The sequence below is a fragment of the Lissotriton vulgaris genome, chromosome 10 (genome assembly GCF_964263255.1).
Source record: "Lissotriton vulgaris chromosome 10, aLisVul1.2, whole genome shotgun sequence".
Classification (NCBI taxonomy): domain Eukaryota; kingdom Metazoa; phylum Chordata; class Amphibia; order Caudata; family Salamandridae; genus Lissotriton; species Lissotriton vulgaris.
Genome location: NC_141698.1, coordinates 904539 through 926101, shown reverse-complemented (window position 1 = coordinate 926101; position 21563 = coordinate 904539). Strand labels below are relative to the sequence as shown.

Genomic DNA, 21563 nt, shown 5'->3' with positions numbered 1-21563 from the left:
TTTGTACATCCTCAGAGATCAACCGGGAAGCAATCACCATTTAACACCACATCGAATAGTGACAGGACGTCCCAAGCCCACCCCTTTAACAATAATGTCACAAAAGACAGATGTTCATAAGACAGCTGAAGTTTTAAGAGATGAAATGAGTTATTTGCGTGAGTCAATGAAATCTAACAAGTTCTTCTTTAAGCAGATATTGCAAATCGAGAAGAATGCCTCAACTCAACAGACCAGTCCAATACCCATTGGATAGAAAGTCTGTGTGTGGAATTTCATCCAGCAATGGAAGGATCCCAAGTACAGCGGTCCCTTCTCAGTGACCATGAGTACTCCTATTGCAGTGACGGTGGGTGGCAGGAAACCATGGATCCATATGAAGAATGCGAGACTGGACCCCGCCTTGCCTCAGACACTTCCACAGACCAAAGGGGATCAAGAGGTGGAAAGGGAGATACAAGAGTGACAATGTCTCTCTAAAAAGCGCGAGTGGGTAATGTCGTTGACTTTACTAGCGAGCCAGGTCGCTCTTTGCGCTCTATGAACCAACTGTTGCTCCAAGTCCCGCGGATTAAAAGGGAAAGGCAGGGTGGTAGAGCACTCTCCTATAGGGGTCCAACTCTTTGGAACACCCTACCCCCTCCCTTGAGACAAAATCCCAATCTAGGAGCTTTCAGGAAACTTTTAAAGACACATTTGTTCCTGACTATCTAAAACCTTGTATTTGTTTGTTTGTTTACTGACCTCTGGCCTTTGGTTTATGGTAAGAACACAAGCGCGGAGATACCCCTTCGGGGGTCGAATTCCTGCGCTATATAAGAAAATAAATAAATAAATAAATAGCGGACAGTTATGTTTTGTGAAATGGTGGTTTACTTCTTGTATGGGATTATGTAACAGTATTACGCGCTTGCAGAAAGCAGTCTCGGAACAGAAAAAATATCTCCTAGTATTCATGCTAGCATATTAGCTATATGTGGTATCAACAAATGACAGATATAGGAACGCAGACTGCTAATACTTCTTGCTTCATTTGTTTTTTGATTCCACAAGCAACTGAATTCGTTAGGTTACACTTGTCGAAGGAGGTACCTCCAAATATTACGGTATGTCTGTTGCATCTTTGTAGAATACGAGCGCAGATGCAATGATTACAGGTCAAACAGGGAACAATCCTAGTTAACACCACGCAATATGAGAAAGAGTTAGCAGAAGTAATGAATGTCCTAACGAGTCACAAAGAGCTAGTAGTGAAGTTAGATGCCAGAGCTAAGAAAGGGATTATGAGGTACAAGGATAAAACTTAGAGAGCTCAAATATTGCAACAGGGAGTTTTAGCAGTATCACATCCTACACTTTTCTGCAAGAATTATTCCGCCACACCGCGACCCCATGACTGTCAGGAAAGCCCATATTTCAGAATAAGTGGATCAGTATATGTTCAAGGTCATTGACACCATAGCACTACATTTGGGTGAGGACCCTTTCGTTATGCAAGGGAAATCAGACTGATAATAGCACACAACAAAGGTGTCAGGCAGTGTGGGATGAGAATATATCTAGACTAACTTGGGTAGAAACTCCTACAACCTTTCGAGCAGGTAGAAACCCTGTTCTTTTTCTTTGTGTTTCAGAGAAAATGGAATGGTCCTGGTAGGAAAGAACACCAATTGCAATGTCACAACATACAATTCTAACATGCAATGGGGCACCTCCAGCCTAATGGATTTTTACTGGAGCTGTGGTGACTGGCTGAATATGCGACTTCCTTCAGGGTGGCAAGGACTCCGCTCTTTGGTCAGTGTGCACACTTCCTCACGGGTGATTACAGGAGAAGAAAAGTCCATACCGCATGACCATCCCATAAGACGTTCAACGACCTTGCTACACCGTCATCGAAGGAAGAGAGCTGTAGAGTATTGAGGCTTTACAGCCTGGGAAGATTTCCTGCAAAGAGCTCAGGCTGTTCAATGAAGAAGAATCTTCTTCGCAAGCATCCTTCCATTCATGCAAGCAAAAGCAACTGCACGCTGGCTCCAGATAACCTGGTTTGAGATAATGAAAGCCATAAACGCCATTGAATATGGCTTCAACGCGATCAAGGAAGAGCTGCGAGCGATGACAGTAATGATTATGCAGCATAGATATGTGTTGGACTTAATGAAGGCTATGGAAGCAGGAGTAAGTGCCAAGGTGGAAACTGCTGATTGCACATATTTATAAGCCAATGATGCTGACAAAGGGACACTCACCGAAGCCATACAAGCTCTGTATACTTTGCAGAAGACGATGGTAGAGGAGGGAGGTGCCCCCAACGATTGGCTTGCAGGGTAGTTCACTTGGGTACCATCCTGGATGTCAGGACTATTTAAGGCCTTGGTGCCTGTTCTTGTGAAACTGCTTTTGATTTTCTGTGTTCTTCAGATAGGGATAGGAAGTTGTAAGAGGGTTAGTCAGAAGTTAGGAGGGATGCCTACCAATAGGCAAGTCAATAAAATGCAGGATGATGAGGAGAATGTATACACATGGATGACTCCAAGCAAAAGGGAAGGCGAGGAACTAGTTGAAAATCAACTTAAGGGGGCAATGTTATAATAAATGTAGAATATGAAGACGGCCCCCTCATATCAATGTAAGCATCAGCAGAAAGTCGTGTGCAGATGTACGTGTTAAAAGAGAAATGTAGGCCTAAGCGATCTGCAATAGTAGAATAGAAAAGCAGCACAAAATGGAGCCAGGTCCTGGAGGAGGGAAGTAGAGACGAGTTTCAACAGAATAGAGAAATGTAACTAGACATAGCAGGAATGGAAAGTTACAGGTCTGCATTGCGAAAAACACGTCTCTGAAAAAATATGTAGATACGGTAGGCGGAGGCGCAGGATAGGTGGGAGATTAGGCCCTGCAGAGCAGGAGACGTGCAGGGAGTAGAGCCCTACTAGGCTTCAAAGAGACAAGCCAAGGACAAGCGGCAGGGCAACTGTGGTGGAAAAGTGAAACCAATAACACGTGCACTTATATCGCATTTCATAAACACGTGATAAGCTTGCAGACCGTATTACTATTGATATAATGTTGTGCTTAAGTGAATTCCTGATTTGTTATGCAAATATATGACATCTTTACGCTCACAAGTGTAGAAAGGAAACTGTCCGCCCATTGTAAGTCGAAGCTCAGATTCCAGGTCAAGGAGCTCGCTGACCTTCCGCGCGCATTATTACATTTTATACTAAATTGCCAAAAGAAGTTGTGTCGTCTTTTGTTTCGTCCGACATCAGTGGCAATAGTGTATCTACAAGGTACATACACTATACACTACAAGCTACAAGGTAGACTACAAGCTACAAGGTAGATACACTATTATACTTACCTGCTGGGCAGGTGCAGGGGTCCTGAGAGCACAATATACCCCTCCATTATAACTACCCCAAGACTGAAGCCCGTGCCCAGCAGAGTGCCAGCGTGCCATACCCCTATCCACCTGCAGGGGGCCAAGGGGGCGCCAGCAGGGGCTGTGCCTCTCACGAGGGCTTAAATATGGCTCTTAATGGCGCCCCCAGAGTGCGCTCTGAGACTGGTCCGCACAATACACACAGACACCTGGGCCGGCTTACCCCCCCCCCCCCTGGGATCTGGACCAGGCGCACAGAGACCCCCTGAGGGCTCTGCCAGCCCAACCTCCCCCTCCATCCTTTGGGGTGGAAGGCGGTACATGAGTGCCCCTCAGGGCTCAGATAGCACCACCCCACCTGATCCGGGGGAGGGGGTGAGGACGTGCTGCACTCATATGGTGCCCCTCAGGTTCTGCCAGACCCCCCTCCCCTTTCCTGATTCGGAGGGTAGATGGGGCACCTATGTGTCTCCGAGAGGTGTCCCAGCCCACCAAAACGATCATGGGGAGCTAAGGGGTACACCCATGCCCCCTAGGGGTATGCCAGTCTCTCCTATATGAGCCTGGGGAGTGGGTACGCCCCTCAGGGGTCTGCCAGTCTCCCCCCTCTGACCCTGGGAGGAGGGTACACTCTTGCCCCCCCCCCCCCCCCAGGGGTCTGCCAGTCCTATCTCCCTGGCCCTGGGAGCAGTGGGGGGTACACATGCCCCCCAGGGGTCTGCCAGTCTCCGCCCTCTGACCCTGGGAGGAGGGTACACTCTTGCCCCTCCCCCAGGGGTCTGCCAGTCTCCCCCCTCTGACCCTGGGAGGAGGGTACACTCTTGCCCCCCCAGGGGTCTGCCAGTCTCCCCCTCTGACCCTGTGAAGAGGGTACACTCTTGCCCCCCCCCCAGGGGTCTGCCAGTCTCCCCCCTCTGACCCTGGGAGGAGGGTACACTCTTGCCCCCCCCCCAGGGGTCTGCCAGTCTCCCCCCTCTGACCCTGGGAGGAGGGTACATTCATGCCCCCCAGCGGTCTGCCAGTCCCATCTCCCTGGCCCTGGGAGCAGTGGGGGGTACACATGCCCCCCAGGGGTCTGCCAGTCTCTCCTCCCTGACCCTGGGGAGGGGGTACGCCCCTCAGGGGTCTGCCAGTCTCCCCCCTCTGACCCTGGGAGGAGGGTACACTCTTGCCCCCCCCCCAGGGGTCTGCCAGTCTCCGCCCTCTGACCCTGGGAGGAGGGTACACTCTTGCCCCTCCCCCAGGGGTCTGCCAGTCTCCCCCCTCTGACCCTGGGAGGAGGGTACACTCTTGCCCCCCCAGGGGTCTGCCAGTCTCCCCCTCTGACCCTGTGAAGAGGGTACACTCTTGCCCCCCCCCCAGGGGTCTGCCAGTCTCCCCCCTCTGACCCTGGGAGGAGGGTACACTCTTGCCCCCCCCCCAGGGGTCTGCCAGTCTCCCCCCTCTGACCCTGGGAGGAGGGTACATTCATGCCCCCCAGCGGTCTGCCAGTCCCATCTCCCTGGCCCTGGGAGCAGTGGGGGGTACTCATGTCCCTCAGGGGTCTGCCAGTCTCTCCTCCCTGACCCTGGGGAGGGGGTACGCCCCTCAGGGGTCTGCCAGTCTCTCCCCTCTCTGACCCGGAGGGTGGTGGGGGCTCACCCAGCTCACGGCCCTCTCTGACCCTCGGGTGAAGGGGTGCCTGCTGTCCTTGCCGGGATCCTGTTCACATCCTCTTGGCAGCAGCACCCGGACTCTGGGAGTGGCGGCACAGCTCTGGCACGGCGGGGCATATTTACGAGGAAGGGGCGGAGCGCGGCGTTAGCTTCCTTGGCTTAACGCCAGGCTCCGTCACTTTAGAAACACGGGGCTGGACAATATTTACAAGAAAATGGTGCAGCCCTGGGTTTCCCTCCTGCGCCAGCGCTAAATTTAGCTGCCTAGCGCCGACGCAGGCACTTGTACCATAGTGCAGGATGGTGCCAGGGTGTCTGCGCTGCAGGGAAGAATGTTTATGTGTAGGAAGGCGTCTCCTCCTGCACATAAACAATTTTTAAAAATGACATTTTGCAGCTTCTATGTGTGCTGCATGGAGCAGGGCACATAGAAGCTGCAAAACGCCATTTAAAGATTGTGGGGCTTATTTACAAGTCACTTGTGCAAGCGATGCATCACTGTTTGTGACACACCACTGGTGCAAACTCCTGTCTCATATTCACAAGGACAAGTAAAACCACCTGAGGGGCTTTTCCTGTCCTTGTAAATAAGGCCCCTTTTCAGGCAACACTGTGTGTGAAAGGGGCGTGACGTGGGTGTTGCTGTGGGTGTTCCCAAGCAACACCCATGTATTCTGCCACATTTCGAGATTTACGAGAATGCGTAAACCTGGAAATGCGTCCGAATGCTGCGCCACCCCAGGGATGGCATAGCGAGGCACAACGAGGAGACATGTTTACATTTCTCCTCACTTTTAGGACGAGCCTGAGCAGCGCATGAGCTGCTCTGCGAGGCATGCTGTACTGGAGTATGGACTTGAATCCCTGTACACTCTTAGCCCTCATTTGTCATTGGCTTGTGTCATTGTCCTTCATTAATGCACGCTTCTGATTCGTTCATAGGCTTTTAGTCCCTCCTTAGTACCGCCTTATCTTCATTTGTAACCTCCCATGAGGCACCTTCCTGCACATAAAGGGGCTTATTTATGAGCCCCTTGCAACACTTTTTCGTCACTTTTCATGACGCAGAGGCGACGTAAACAATGCGCCATGTTGCGCCCTATTTACAAGGTGACGCATCTAGGTAGATACTTCACCTTGTAAAGCCTTGCACCACATTATACCTGCGACAGGTATAATGTTTGCAGGGGGGGCGTTCCCCTGCATCAAGGCCTCGTAGAAGTGGCGCAGTGAAATCTATGAGATTTCAGTGCGCCACTTCGAGGACGCCATTGCGTCAAAACCTTGCGCCTGCCTCATGGCACGCATAAGGGTGACGCAGCGTATTAGATAGGCCTTCCCCACGCATTGCTGGACTTGCATCATGCTTGCGACAACTCCAGCTATGCATGATGTATCTGTCTTTCCTTGCAATATGGAGCGGTGTACAATAAATGCGGCGCATCTATCATGTTGCAAGGAGGGCGCAGTGAAAACTGTTGCATCGCTGTTTTGTCGCAGGCAATGCAACAGTTTTTATTAATAAGCTCCAAACAATCTTCCCCTGCAACTCAGACACCCTTGCACATAGTGCAAGGGTGCCTGCGTTGACGCTAGGCAGCTTAGTTTAGCACCCGTGCAGGGGGAAACATGCAACGCAGGCACTGTTGCACATAGTGCAAGGGTGCCTGCGTTGGTGCTAGGCAGCTTAGTTTAGCACCCGTGCAGGGGGAAACATGCAACGCAGGCACTGTTGCACATAGTGCAAGGGTGCCTGCGTTGACGCTAGGCAGCTTAGTTTAGCACCCGTGCAGGGGGAAACATGCAACGCAGGCACTGTTGCACATAGTGCAAGGGTGCCTGCGTTGGTGCTAGGCAGCTTAGTTTAGCACCCGTGCAGGGGGAAACGTGCAACGCAGGCACTGTTGCACATAGTGCAAGGGTGCCTGCGTTGACGCTAGGCAGCTTAGTTTAGCACCCGTGCAGGGGGAAACATGCAACGCAGGCACTGTTGCACATAGTGCAAGGGTGCCTGCGTTGGTGCTAGGCAGCTTAGTTTAGCACCCGTGCAGGGGGAAACATGCAACGCAGGCACTGTTGCACATAGTGCAAGGGTGCCTGCGTTGGTGCTAGGCAGCTTAGTTTAGCACCCGTGCAGGGGGAAACATGCAACGCAGGCACTGTTGCACATAGTGCAAGGGTGCCTGAGTTGGCGCTAACCAGCTACATTTAGTAACAGCGTAGGGGGAAACATGCAACGCAGGCACTGTTGCACATAGTGCCAGGGTGCCTGCGTTGGCGCTAGGCAGCTAAATTTAGCGCCAGTGCAGGGGGAAACATGCAACGCAGGCACTGTTGCACATAGTGCAAGGGTGCCTGTGTTGGCGCTAGGCAGCTTAGTTTAGCACCCGTGCAGGGGGAAACATGCAACGCAGGCACTGTTGCACATAGTGCAAGGGTGCCTGCGTTGACGCTAGGCAGCTTAGTTTAGCACCCGTGCAGGGGGAAACATGCAACGCAGGCACTGTTGCACATAGTGCAAGGGTGCCTGAGTTGGTGCTAGGCAGCTTAGTTTAGCACCCGTGCAGGGGGAAACATGCAACGCAGGCACTGTTGCACATACTGCAAGGGTGCCTGCGTTGGTGCTAGGCAGCTTAGTTTAGCACCCGTGCAGGGGGAAACATGCAACGCAGGCACTGTTGCACATAGTGCAAGGGTGCCTGCGTTGGTGCTAGGCAGCTTAGTTTAGCACCCGTGCAGGGGGAAACATGCAACGCAGGCACTGTTGCACATAGTGCAAGGGTGCCTGCGTTGACGCTAGGCAGCTTAGTTTAGCACCCGTGCAGGGGGAAACATGCAACGCAGGCACTGTTGCACATAGTGCAAGGGTGCCTGCATTTGTGCTAGGCAGCGTAGTTTAGCACCCGTGCAGGGGGAAACATGCAATGCAGGCACTGTTGCACTTAGTGCCAGGGTGCCTGCGTTGGCGCTAGGCAGCTAAATTTAGCGCCAGTGCAGGGGGAAACGCAGGGCTGCATCATATTCTTGTAAACATGGTGCAGCCCTGCGTTTCTAAAGTGATGGAGGGTGTTGTTAGCCTTCTTGCCTTAACGACACGCTTCGCCACTTTACTAGTACATATGCCCCTTAGTGTATTTCTTATTCCTGAATGGAAACGTTTTATTTGAGGATTTAACAAGTTTGATTTAACCAAAAAAAAGTACTTATTTGAATTAAATACTCACTTAACTGTGTTTCATGTATACAATGAATTAATGCATCATCAAGCTGACTACCAGAGTTTCAGACCCCACGGGGGGGGGGGCAGGACTCAGACTTATCTTTCAAGACTGGGGAAACATCTATAACCATTTTATATGAAGAGGAGCCATGTTTCCATACCAAAGAGGAAACTGACCTCAGTGACGGTGCAGCATGGACTCCTGCCCGTGTTGACATATGCTCTGAAGCCATAACCGAAGGACGTAAACATTAAAACATACACTCAACATTGCTGGATGATTCAGAAATGAATACTAATTGGATATAGGAACAGACGCAATCAGTTTTAAAGGGCAGGTATGAACACAGGGGTTCCATGCACTATAGGACGACAACTCCTTACTGCCCGAGGGTGGGTGGAGGTCCTTACGGGGAGGGGCTAGGGTCATAGGTGACCTCAGTAAGTGGCCTTCTACGGACCTCTATATCCTCCAGTCGGAATCTTTTAGGAAGGTCTTCCCGTCAGCTGGTGGACAGGACTGTGGAAGCTTTGGAAATGGCTTCTGGGTACAGACCTCCCAAAACCCCTCCCTCTATATCAAGAGAAGACAGAAACCTAGAGGTAACCATGGATTCAGACCTATCCTTGATGCCACATGTCACCAGCGACACAACGAGGGCGTTTGACATCATGAAAACACTGCTCCTCATCGTCCCGTACCCCGGATACCAACAGAACCTGCGAGCCGTCCTCACACTCGTAACCTCCACGCTTGGCTATGCCAACAGCCCACACCTTGGTGGCCAAGATGCAACAAAGGCAAAACACAACTCGCCCCAAAAGCTGCCACAAGATGACTTCTCTGCCTTCGCCCAGGAGAATGCACGACTCCAGTCCTGCAGTCACCTCACTGGCTGCCTGTGGCTAGAAGGCTTATGTTCAAGGCACTATGCATGGTCCACAGACCCAGAGGAGAGAACGACCAGCACAGGTACAAGTTAAAAGAAAGCAATACCAACAAAACAGGACCCTGCGCTCGAACTTTTCCTACAAATCATGAAACTACCTTACCGAAAGAAATCCACAGGAGGCACTGCCTTCTCCACACAAGACACTCAGCTCTGGAACTCACTACCAGCCAAGACATGAAGCATCCGGCAACATTCACACTTCAGACGACATTTCAAAACAATGTTATTTCAAAGGTAACCACATCCTCCCTCAACCCAGAAAATTGAACCCAGAAAGATAATTGCTCCTTCAAATGTTATCTACAATTTACAACCCACAGATATGGAACAACCCCAGTAGCGCACGGCTGACTGTATCCAGTTAAGCGAAGACCTGTGTTTAGCTCGGCGGGATCCTTAAAAGCCAGAAGTGGGTTTAAGATGGGAGTTTCTCCTTGATGAATGTTTAACTACAGGAGCCCCCCACTTCAGGGATCAGTTTGATCCTATTGTGGTAACGAACAATATTGTTACCAGCCTGTGGGTCCGTAACTATGGTCATCACACCGCATGCACAGCACACCTTAGCGCGTGTGCTGAAGATCACCCATTCACTCGTGTGGCATAAAAAACAGTTCTGCCACATCACGGTTCATATTTTCACAGTCCTGAAAAAAGCTTAATTTAATTGAATTTCAGAGAGGCTGAAACATGTCGACCTTTTAAAAAAAAAAAAAAAGAGATATAGAAGATCATTATTATCTTCACAATATCTCACCTTCATTTTAATGTGTCCTAAGGCCCTATAAATAAATCACTATTTTTTTGGGCACTTCAGAGACATTTTTAACTACACCACTTCTTTTCAAGACACTTTTTCACGCTCACACCTTCACCAAAATCCTGCTCCGCTGTAATCAGGCGTTGTAGCACAGCTGAGTTGCATTCGGCAGCCCAGCTGAGAAACCTATGATGAAGCATGCCACCAACCAGGGTGGCCGCTTCTCGGAGCGCTGGTCAGACATGGGCTGATGGAACCAACGCCCACCCCAGCAGATCTCCGCACCACCCTTCTCCCCACACTATGCCTCTACAGGACCATGAACGTTTAAGGAAATATCAGAATGGAAAGCCCAGTGCGGTGAGCAGCTACGTGAAGTGGGGTCAAAGGAAGTCCATGAAGGGACCTGCAGGGCGGCTCAAGCGACCACCGTGCTGACCACCATCACTGAACACCCGTCCTCCACACGGCTTCATCCACCACACTGCTACTCGCTGCGTCCCATAACACGATAACCACACCTCGGTGCGCATCACGTACACACGGAAGAACTTCCCACAGAGGATCAAAACAAAGACAACACCCCCAACCACACACCCTACAAAACCCCCAAACACACACCCTACAACACCCCCAACCACACACCCTACAACACCCCCAACCACACCCCCAACACCCCCAACCACACCCCCAACAACCCCAACCACACCCTACAACACCCCAACCACACACCCCCAGCCACACACTCCACAACACCCCCAACCACACACTCCACAACACCCCCAACCACACACCCTACAACACCCCCAACCACACACTCTACAACACCCCCAACTACACACCCTACAACACCCCCAACCACACACCCTACAACACCCCCAACCACACCCCCAACCACACACCCTACAACACCCCCAACCACACAACCTACAACACCCCAACCACACACTCTACAACAGACCCAACAACAACCCCAACCACATACCCACCAACACACTCTACAACACCCCCAACCACACAGCCTACAACACCCCCCAAACACACCCCCAACCACACCACCCACAACACCCCCAACCACACACCCTACACAACACCCCCAACAACACCCCCAACCAAACACCCTACAACACCTACAACCACACACCCTCCAACACCTCCAACCACATACCCTACAACACCCCCAACCACACACCCTACAACACCTCCAACCACACACCCTACAACACCTACAACCACACACCCTACAACACCCCCAACCACACACCCCACAACACACCCACCACACACCCCACAACACCACCAACCACACACCCCACAAGGCACAGCTTGCTGCCCATGCAGGTCAGCGCTTCGGTGGTCTATATAGGGGTAGTAAGCGCTATACAACAAAGCTCCTGGAGCCTGAGAGGAGTACCTGAGGGCACAGAGGATGCATCAGAGTACAGACCTCCTAAGAATACAGAGGAGGACCTGAGGGTACAACGCACCTGGTGGTACTGAGCGGTGGGCACTTAGTACATCTTCTGTGCACAAAGGAGGCTCCAAAGCTTCCGAGGGCACCGGAGCATCAGAGGGTCAGGGTGGGAGCATCCGAGGGTCAGGGTGGGAGCATCCGAGGGTCAGGGTGGGAGCATCAGAGGGTCAGGGTGGGAGCATCCGAGGGTCAGGGTGGGAGCATCAGAGGGTCAGGGTGGGAGCATCAGAGGGTCAGGGTGGGAGCATCAGAGGGTCAGGGTAGGAGCATCAGAGGGTCCGGGTGGGAGCATCCGAGGGTCAGGGTGAGAGCATCCGAGGGTCCGGGTGGGAGCATCAGAGGGTCGGGGTGGGAGCATCAGAGGGTCCGGGTGGGAGCATCAGAGGGTCCGGGTGGGAGCATCAGAGGGTCAGGGTGGGAGCAGGGTGGAGCATCAGAGGGTCAGGGTGGTAGCATCAGAGGGTCCGGGTGGGAGCATCAGAGGGTCAGGGTGGTAGCATCAGAGGGTCCGGGTGGGAGCATCCGAGGGTCCGGGTGGGAGCATCCGAGGGTCCGGGTGGGAGCATCCGAGGGTCCGGGTGGGAGCATCCGAGGGTCAGGGTGGGAGCATCCGAGGGTCCGGGTGGGAGCATCCGAGGGTCCGGGTGGGAGCATCCGAGGGTCCGGGTGGGAGCATCAGAGGGTCCGGGTGGGAGCATCAGAGGGTCCGGGTGGGAGCATCAGAGGGTCAGGGTGAGAGCAGGGTGGAGCATCAGAGGGTCAGGGTGGTAGCATCAGAGGGTCAGGGTGGGAGCAGGGTGGAGCATCAGAGGGTCAGGGTGGTAGCATCAGAGGGTCAGGGTGGGAGCATCAGAGGGTCAGGGTGGGAGCAGGGTGGAGCATCAGAGGGTCAGGGTGGTAGCATCAGAGGGTCCGGGTGGGAGCATCAGAGGGTCAGGGTGGTAGCATCAGAGGGTCAGGGTGGAGCATCAGAGGGTCAGGGTGGTAGCATCAGAGGGTCCGGGTGGGAGTATCAGAGGGTCCGGGTGGGAGCATCAGAGGGTCAGGGTGGGAGCAGGGTGGAGCATCAGAGGGTCAGGGTGGTAGCATCAGAGGGTCAGGGTGGGAGCATCAGAGGGTCAGGGTGGGAGCAGGGTGGAGCATCCGAGGGTCAGGGTTGGAGCATCCGAGGGTCAGGGTGGGAGCATCCGAGGGTCAGGGTGGGAGCATCCGAGGGTCAGGGTGGGAGCATCCGAGGGTCAGGGTGGGAGCATCCGAGGGTCGGGGTGGGAGCATCCGAGGGTCGGGGTGGGAGCATCAGAGGGTCGGGTGGGAGCATCAGAGGGTCGGGGTGGGAGCATCAGAGGGTCCGGTGGGAGCATCAGAGGATCGAGGTTTGAGCATCAGAGGGTCGGGTGGGAGCATCAGAGGGTCGGGGTGGGAACATCCGAGGGTCAGAGTGGGAACATCCGAGGGTCAGGGTGGGAGCATCCGAGGGTCAGGGTGGGAGCATCCGAGGGTCAGGGTGGGAGCATCCGAGGGTCAGGGTGGGAGCATCCGAGGGTCAGGGTGGGAGCATCCGAGGGTCAGGGTGGGAGCATCAGAGGGTCAGGGTGGGAGCATCAGAGGGTCAGGGTGGGAGCATCAGAGGGTCAGGGTGGGAGCATCAGAGGGTCAGGGTGGGAGCATCAGAGGGTCAGGGTGAGAGCATCCGAGGGTCAGGGTGAGAGCATCCGAGGGTCAGGGTGAGAGCATCCGAGGGTCGGGGGGGAGCTTCCGAGGGTCGGGGGGGAGCATCCGAGGGTCAGGGTGGGAGCATCCGAGGGTCAGGGTGGGAGCATCCGAGGGTCAGGGTGGGAGCATCCGAGGGTCAGGGTGGGAGCATCAGAGGGTCAGGGTGGGAGCATCAGAGGGACAGGGTGGGAGCATCAGAGGGACAGGGTGGGAGCATCAGAGGGTCAGGATGGGAGCATCAGAGGGTGGGAGCATCAGAGGGTGGGAGCATCAGAGGGTGGGAGCATCAGAGGGTGGGAGCATCAGAGGGTGGGAGCATCAGAGGGTCAGGGTGGGAGCATCAGAGGGTCGGGGTGGGAGCGTCAGAGGGTCGGGGTGGGAGCGTCAGAGGGTCGGGGTGGGAGCGTCAGAGGGTCAGGGTGGGAGCGTCAGAGGGTCAGGGTGGGAGCATCCGAGGGTCAGGGTGGGAGCATCCGAGGGTCAGGGTGGGAGCATCCGAGGGTCAGGGTGGGAGCATCCGAGGGTCAGGGTGGGAGCATCAGAGGGTCAGGGTGGGAGCATCAGAGGGTCAGGGTGGGAGCATCAGAGGGACAGGGTGGGAGCATCAGAGGGTCAGGATGGGAGCATCAGAGGGTGGGAGCATCAGAGGGTGGGAGCATCAGAGGGTGGGAGCATCAGAGGGTCAGGGTGGGAGCATCAGAGGGTCAGGGTGGGAGCATCAGAGGGTCGGGGTGGGAGCATCAGAGGGTCAGGGTGGGAGCATCAGAGGGTCGGGGTGGGAGCGTCAGAGGGTCAGGGTGGGAGCGTCAGAGGGTCAGGGTGGGAGCGTCAGAGGGTCAGGGTGGGGGCGTCAGAGGGTCAGGGTGGGGGCATCAGAGGGTCAGGGTGGGAGCGTCAGAGGGTCAGGGTGGGAGCGTCAGAGGGTCCGGGTGGGAGCGTCAGAGGGTCCGGGTGGGAGCGTCAGAGGGTCCGGGTGGGAGCGTCAGAGGGTCCGGATGGGAGCATCAGAAGGTCCGGGTGGGAGAATCAGAGGGTCGGGGTGGGAGCATCAGAGGGTCGGGGTGGGAGCATTGAAGGGTCGGGGTGGGAGCATCAGAGGGTCGGGGTGGGAGCATCAGAGGGTGGTAGCATCAGAGGGTGGTAGCATCAGAGGGTGGGAGCATCAGAGGGGGGGGAGCATCAGAGGGTCGGGGTGGGAGCATCAGAGGGTGGGAGCATCAGAGGGTGGGAGCATCAGAGGGTGGGAGCATCAGAGGGGGGGGAGCATCAGAGGGTGGGAGCATCAGAGGGGGGGAGCATCAGAGGGGGGGAGCATCAGAGGGGGGGAGCATCAGAGGGTGGGAGCATCAGAGGGTGGGAGCATCAGAGGGTGGGAGCATCAGAGTGGGGGAGCATCAGAGGGGGGGAGCATCAGAGGGGGGGAGCATCAGAGGGTGGGAGCATCAGAGGGTGGGAGCATCAGAGGGTGGGAGCATCAGAGGGTCAGGGTGGGAGCATCAGAGGGTCAGGGTGGGAGCATCAGAGAGTCAGGTTGGGAGCATCAGAGAGTCAGGTTGGGAGCATCAGAGGGTCAGGGTGGGAGCATCAGAGAGTCAGGTTGGGAGCATCAGAGGGTCAGGGTGGGAGCATCAGAGGGTCAGGGTGGGAGCATCAGAGGGTCAGGGTGGGAGCATCAGAGGGTCAGGGTGGGAGCATCAGAGGGGTCAGGGTGGGAGCATCAGAGGACTGATGACACACGAGATAAGGATCCGGAGGGGACCTGTGGGTTCTTGGCCCCTCACCCCCACCACCCTGCACTCACCTGCGACCCCCTCGTCCCTGCAGTAACCTGCTCCCCCGCACTCGCCTCCCCCCCTTGCACTCATCTCCCACCCCTTACACACCCCCCCCCCCCTCGCTCACCTGCCGCCCCCTGGCCCCGCCCCGGCTCCTCCATCCAGCTCAGGTGTTTTCTGCTCAGGGTCACACGGTGGCTCCGGTTCTCCAGACGGAGCAGGGAGTGGAAGGTGTCCGGCTCCAGCCCGGGGCCCGGGGGCCCATCCGGGGCGGGCTCCATCGGGGTCGGTGGTGGCCCTGGGTCGGTTCTACGATAATCCCTGGTTCTGGACCCCCAGTGTCGCCCCTCCCGCCGGGGGGGGGGGGGGTCCCCTGGTCAAGGGGGCAGGCCCTCTGGTTCTAGATCGACCCCCGGGCGAGGGTCCGGCTGTCGGTCGGTTCTGGGTGGATCTCTGGCCCCGGATCCAGTACTCTCCCGCGGCTCCGGAGCCTCCGCGGTCCCCGCTGCACCTGTGCCCGGAAGTGGCAGGTGATCCCGGGGCCCCTCCCTGGGGCGGGGGCTGGACCTGTGCTGCGGGTCCGGCCCTTCCTGCATCGGCCCGGGTGTGATCCAGCGACGGCAGGGACTGAAGGGTGCGCCCTGGCTGACCCTGCCCCGGCCCTTCAGGTCTGTCAGAGGAGGGTCTGACATGTGACTGACTCTGCCCAGGGCTGCTGGCCTCTCAGAGGAAAGTCTGACATGTGAGTGACTCTGCCCCAGGCCTGCTGGCCTCTCAGTGCAGAGTCTGACACTGACTGACTCTGCCCCGGGCCTGCTGGCCTCTCAGTGCAGAGTCTGACACTGACTGACTCTGCCCAGGCCTGCTGGCCTCTCGGTGCAGAGTCTGACACTGACTGACTCTACCCCGGGCCTGCTGGCCTCTCAGTGCAGAGTCTGACACTGACTGACTCTGCCCCAGGCCTGCTGGCCTCTCAGTGCAGAGTCTGACACTGACTGACTCTGCCCCGGGCCTGCTGGCCTCTCAGTGCAGAGTCTGACACTGACTGACTCTGCCCCGGGCCTGCTGGCCTCTCAGTGCAGAGTCTGACACTGACTGACTCTGCCCCGGGCCTGCTGGCCTCTCAGTGCAGAGTCTGACACTGACTGACTCTGCCCCGGGCCTGCTGGCCTCTCAGTGCAGAGTCTGACACTGACTGACTCTGCCCCAGGCCTGCTGGCCTCTCAGTGCAGAGTCTGACACTGACTGACTCTGCCCCAGGCCTGCTGGCCTCTCAGTGCAGAGTCTGACACTGACTGACTGCCCCGGGCCTGCTGGCCTCTCAGTGCAGAGTCTGACACTGACTGACTGCCCCGGGCCTGCTGGCCTCTCAATGGAGGGTCTGATACTGAGTGACTCTGCCCCAGGCCTGCTGGCCTCTCAGTGCAGAGCCTGACCCTGACTGACTCTGCCCCAGGCCTGCTGGCCTCTCAGTGCAGAGTCTGACACTGACTGACTCTGCCCCGGGCCTGCTGGCCTCTCAGTGCAGAGTCTGACACTGACTGACTCTGCCCCAGGCCTGCTGGCCTCTCAGTGCAGAGTCTGACATGTGACTGACTCTGCCCCAGGCCTGCTGGCCTCTCAGAGGAGGGTCTGACACTGACTGACTGTGCCCAAGGCCTGCTGGCCTCTCAGTGCAGAGTCTGACACTGACTGACTGCCCCGGGCCTGCTGGCCTCTCAGTGCAGTGTCTGACACTGACTGACTGCCCCGGGCCTGCTGGCCTCTCAGTGCAGGGTCTGACACTGACTGACTCTGCCCCGGGCCTGCTGGCCTCTCAGAGGAGGGTCTGACACTGACTGACTCTGCCCCAGGCCTGCTGGCCTCTCAGAGGAGGGTCTGACACTGACTGACTCTGCCCCAGGTCTGCTGGCCTCTCAGTGCAGAGTCTGACACTGACTGACTCTGCCCCAGGCCTGCTGGCCTCTCAGAGGAGGATCTGCCACTGACTGACTCTGCCCCCCGGCCTGCTGGCCTCTCAGTGCAGGATCTGACACTGACTGACTGCCTCGGGCCTGCTGGCCTCTCAGAGGAGGGTATGACACTGACTGACTCTGCCCCGGGCCTGATGGCCTCTCAGTGCAGAGTCTGACACTGACTGACTTCGCCCCCGGCCTGCTGGCCTCTCAGTGCAGAGTCTGACACTGACTGACTGCCCCGGGCCTCTCAGTGGAGGGTCTGACACTGACTGACTCTGCCCCAGGCCTGCTGGCCTCTCAGTGCAGGGTCTGACACTGACTGACTGCCCCGGGCCTGCTGGCCTCTCAGTGCAGGATCTGACACTGACACACTCTGCCCCAGGCCTGCTGGCCTCTCAGAGGAGGGTCTGACACTGACTGACTCTGCCCCGGGCTTGCTGGCCTCTCAGTGCAGAGTCTGACATGTGACTGACTCTGCCCCGGGCCAGCTGGCCTCTCAGAGGAGGGTCTGACACTGACTGACTCTGCCCCGTGCCTGCTGGCCTTTCAGTGCAGAGTCTGACACTGAGTGACTCTGCCCCAGGCCTGCTGGCTTCTCAGTGCAGGATCTGACACTGACTGATTCTGCCCCAGGCCTGCTGGCCTCTCAGTGCAGAGTCTGACACTGACTGACTGCCCCGGGCCTGCTGGCCTCTCAGTGCAGAGTCTGACACTGACTGACTGCCCCGGGCCTGCTGGCCTCTCAATGGAGGGTCTGATACTGAGTGACTCTGCCCCAGGCCAGCTGGCCTCTCAGTGCAGAGCCTGACCCTGACTGACTCTGCCCCAGGCCTGCTGGCCTCTCAGTGCAGAGTCTGACACTGACTGACTCTGCCCCGGGCCTGCTGGCCTCTCAGTGCAGAGTCTGACACTGACTGACTCTGCCCCAGGCCTGCTGGCCTCTCAGTGCAGAGTCTGACATGTGACTGACTCTGCCCCAGGCCTGCTGGCCTCTCAGAGGAGGGTCTGACACTGACTGACTGTGCCCAAGGCCTGCTGGCCTCTCAGTGCAGAGTCTGACACTGACTGACTGCCCCGGGCCTGCTGGCCTCTCAGTGCAGTGTCTGACACTGACTGACTGCCCCGGGCCTGCTGGCCTCTCAGTGCAGGGTCTGACACTGACTGACTCTGCCCCGGGCCTGCTGGCCTCTCAGAGGAGGGTCTGACACTGACTGACTCTGCCCCAGGCCTGCTGGCCTCTCAGAGGAGGGTCTGACACTGACTGACTCTGCCCCAGGTCTGCTGGCCTCTCAGTGCAGAGTCTGACACTGACTGACTCTGCCCCAGGCCTGCTGGCCTCTCAGAGGAGGATCTGCCACTGCCTGACTCTGCCCCCCGGCCTGCTGGCCTCTCAGAGGAGAGTCTGACACTGACTGACTCTGCCCCAGGCCTGCTGGCCTCTCAGTGCAGGATCTGACACTGACTGACTGCCTCGGGCCTGCTGGCCTCTCAGAGGAGGGTATGACACTGACTGACTCTGCCCCGGGCCTGCTGGCCTCTCAGTGCAGAGTCTGACACTGACTGACTCTGCCCCCGGCCTGCTGGCCTCTCAGTGCAGAGTCTGACACTGACTGACTGCCCCGGGCCTCTCAATGGAGGGTCTGACACTGACTGACTCTGCCCCAGGCCTGCTGGCCTCTCAGTGCAGGGTCTGACACTGACTGACTGCCCCGGGCCTGCTGGCCTCTCAGTGCAGGATCTGACACTGACACACTCTGCCCCAGGCCTGCTGGCCTCTCAGAGGAGGGTCTGACACTGACTGACTCTGCCCCGGGCTTGCTGGCCTCTCAGTGCAGAGTCTGACATGTGACTGACTCTGCCCCGGGCCAGCTGGCCTCTCAGAGGAGGGTCTGACACTGACTGACTCTGCCCCGGGCCTGCTGGCCTCTCAGTGCAGAGTCTGACACTGAGTGACTCTGCCCCAGGCCTGCTGGCTTCTCAGTGCAGGATCTGACACTGACTGATTCTGCCCCAGGCCTGCTGGCCTCTCAGTGCAGAGTCTGACATGTGACTGACTCTTCCCCGGGCCAGTTGGCCTCTCAGAGGAGGGTCTGACACTGACTGACTCTGCCCCAGGCCTGCTGGCCTCTCAGTGCAGAGTCTGACACTGACTGACTCTGCCCCAGGCCTGCTGGCCTCTCAGAGGAGGGTCTGACACTGACTGACTCTGCCCCGGGCCTGCTGGCCTCTCAGTGCAGAGTCTGACACTGACTGACTCTGCCCCGGCCTGCTGGCCTCTCAGTGCAGGATCTGACACTGACTGACTCTGCCTCAGGCCTGCTGGCCTCTCAGAGGAGGGTCTGACACTGACTGACTCTGCCCCAGGCCTGCTGGCCTCTCGGTGCAGGGTCTGACACTGACTGACTCTGCCCCGGGCCAGCTGGCCTCTCAGAGGAGAGTCTGACACTGACTGACTCTGCCCCGGGCCTGCTGGCCTCTCAGTGCAGAGTCTGACACTGGCTGACTCTGCCCCGGGCCTGCTGGCCTCTCAGTGCAGGATCTGACACTGACTGACTCTTCCCGAGGCCTGCTGGCCTCCCAGAGGAGGGTCTGACACTGACTGACTCTTCCCCAGGCATGCTGGCCTCAGTGCAGAGTCTGACACTGACTGACTTTGCCCCAGGCCTGTTGGCCTCTCAGAGGAGGGTCTGACAGTGACTGACTCTTCCCCAGGCCTGCTGGCCTCTCAGTGCAGAGTCTGACATGCGACTGACTCTGTCCCAGGCCTGCTGGCCTCTCAGAGGAGGGTCTGACACTGACTGACTGCCCCACGCCTGCTGGCCTCTCAGAGGAGGGTCTGACACTGACTGACTTTGCCCCAGGCCTGCTGGCCTCTCAGTGCAGAGTCTGACACTGACTGACTCTTCCCGAGGCCTGCTGGCCTCCCAGAGGAGGGTCTGACACTGACTGACTCTGCCCCGGGCCTGCTGGCCTCTCAGTGCAGAGTATGACATTGGCTGACTCTGCCCCAGGCCTGCTGGCCTCTCGGTGCAGGGTCTGACACTGACTGACTCTGCCCCGGGCCTGCTGGCCTCTCAGTGCAGAGTCTGACACTGACTGACTCTTCCCCAGGCATGCTGGCCTCAGTGCAGAGTCTGACACTGACTGACTTTGCCCCAGGTCTGTTGGCCTCTCAGAGGAGGGTCTGACAGTGACTGACTCTTCCCCAGGCCTGCTGGCCTCTCAGTGCAGAGTCTGACACTGACTGACTCTGCTCCAGGCCTGCTGGCCTCTCAGAGGAGGATCTGCCACTGACTGACTCTGCCCCCCGGCCTGCTGGCCTCTCAGAGGAGAGTCTGACACTGACTGACTCTGCCCCAGGCCTGCTGGCCTCTCAGTGCAGGATCTGACACTGACTGACTGCCCCGGGCCTGCTGGCCTCTCAGAGGAGGGTATGACACTGACTGACTCTGCCCCGGGCCTGCTGGCCTCTCAGTGCAGAGTCTGACACTGACTGACTCTGCCCCCGGCCTGCTGGCCTCTCAGTGCAGGATCTGACACTGACTGACTCTGCCCCAGGCCTGCTGGCCTCTCAGAAGAGGGTCTGACACTGACTGACTCTGCCCCGGGCTTGCTGGCCTCTCAGTGCAGAGTCTGACATGTGACTGACTCTGCCCCGGGCCAGCTGGTCTCTCAGAGGAGGGTCTGACACTGACTGACTCTGCCCCGGGCCTGCTGGCCTCTCAGTGCAGAGTCTGACACTGAGTGACTCTGCCCCAGGCCTGCTGGCCTCTCAGTGCAGAGTCTGACACTGACTGACTCTACCCCAGGCCTGCTGGCCTCTCAGTGCAGAGTCTGACACTGACTGACTGCCCCGGGCCTGCTGGCTTCTCAGTGCAGGATCTGACACTGACTGATTCTGCCCCAGGCCTGCTGGCCTCTCAGTGCAGAGTCTGACATGTGACTGACTCTGCCCTGGGCCTGCTGGCCTCTCAGTGCAGGTTCTGACACTGACTGACTTTGCCCCAGGCCTGCTGGCCTCTCAGTGCAGAGTCTGACACTGACTGACTCTGCCCCAGGCCTGCTGGCCTCTCAGTGCTGGATCTGACACTGACTGACTCTGACCCAGGCCTGCTGGCCTCTCAGAGGAGGGTCTGACACTGACTGACTCTGCCCCGGACCTGCTGGCCTGTCAGTGCAGAGTCTGACACTGACTGACTCTGCCCCGGGCCTGCTGGCCTCTCAGAGGAGGGTCTGACACTGACTGACTCTACCCCGGACCTGCTGGCCTCTCAGTGCAGAGTCTGACACTGACTGACTCTGCCCCAGGCCTGCTGGCCTCTCGGTTCAGGATCTGACTGACTCTGCCCTGGGCCTGCTGGCCTCTCAGTGCAGAGTCTGACATGTGACTGACTCTGCCCCGGGCCTGCTGGCCTCTCAGAGGAGGGTCTGACACTGACTGACTCTGCCCCGGGCTTGCTGGCCTCTCAGTGCAGAGTCTGACACTGACTGACTCTGCCCCAGGCCTGCTGGCCTCTCAGTGCAGGATCTGACACTGACTGACTCTTCCCCAGGCCTGCTGGCATCTCAGAGGAGGGTCTGAAAACTGACCCTGTACACTAAAAATACCCCTTTACCCAAAAACCCAAAAATGACCCTGAACCCTAAAAATACTCCTTAACCCAAAG

At 57.3% G+C, this 21563-nt stretch overlaps 1 protein-coding gene across 2 annotated transcripts in view; it reads right to left on the bottom strand.

Annotated features, from left to right (window-relative positions):
• LOC147684274 (ceramide kinase-like) overlaps nucleotides 1-15540 on the bottom strand; it is an 85102-nt gene extending 69562 nt beyond the window's left edge. Inside the window, exon 1 of one of the 2 annotated variants that reach the window (XM_086940133.1) lies at nucleotides 15066-15540. In XM_086940133.1, coding sequence (XP_086796259.1) covers nucleotides 15066-15219 — 154 coding nt within the window. In that variant the 5' untranslated portion in view covers nucleotides 15220-15540. Of the gene's footprint in view, nucleotides 1-5029; nucleotides 5135-15065 lie in introns of those variants that run through there. The other variant, XM_086940134.1, reaches the window with a different exon arrangement.
• Nucleotides 15541-21563: the final 6023 nt, after the last annotated feature.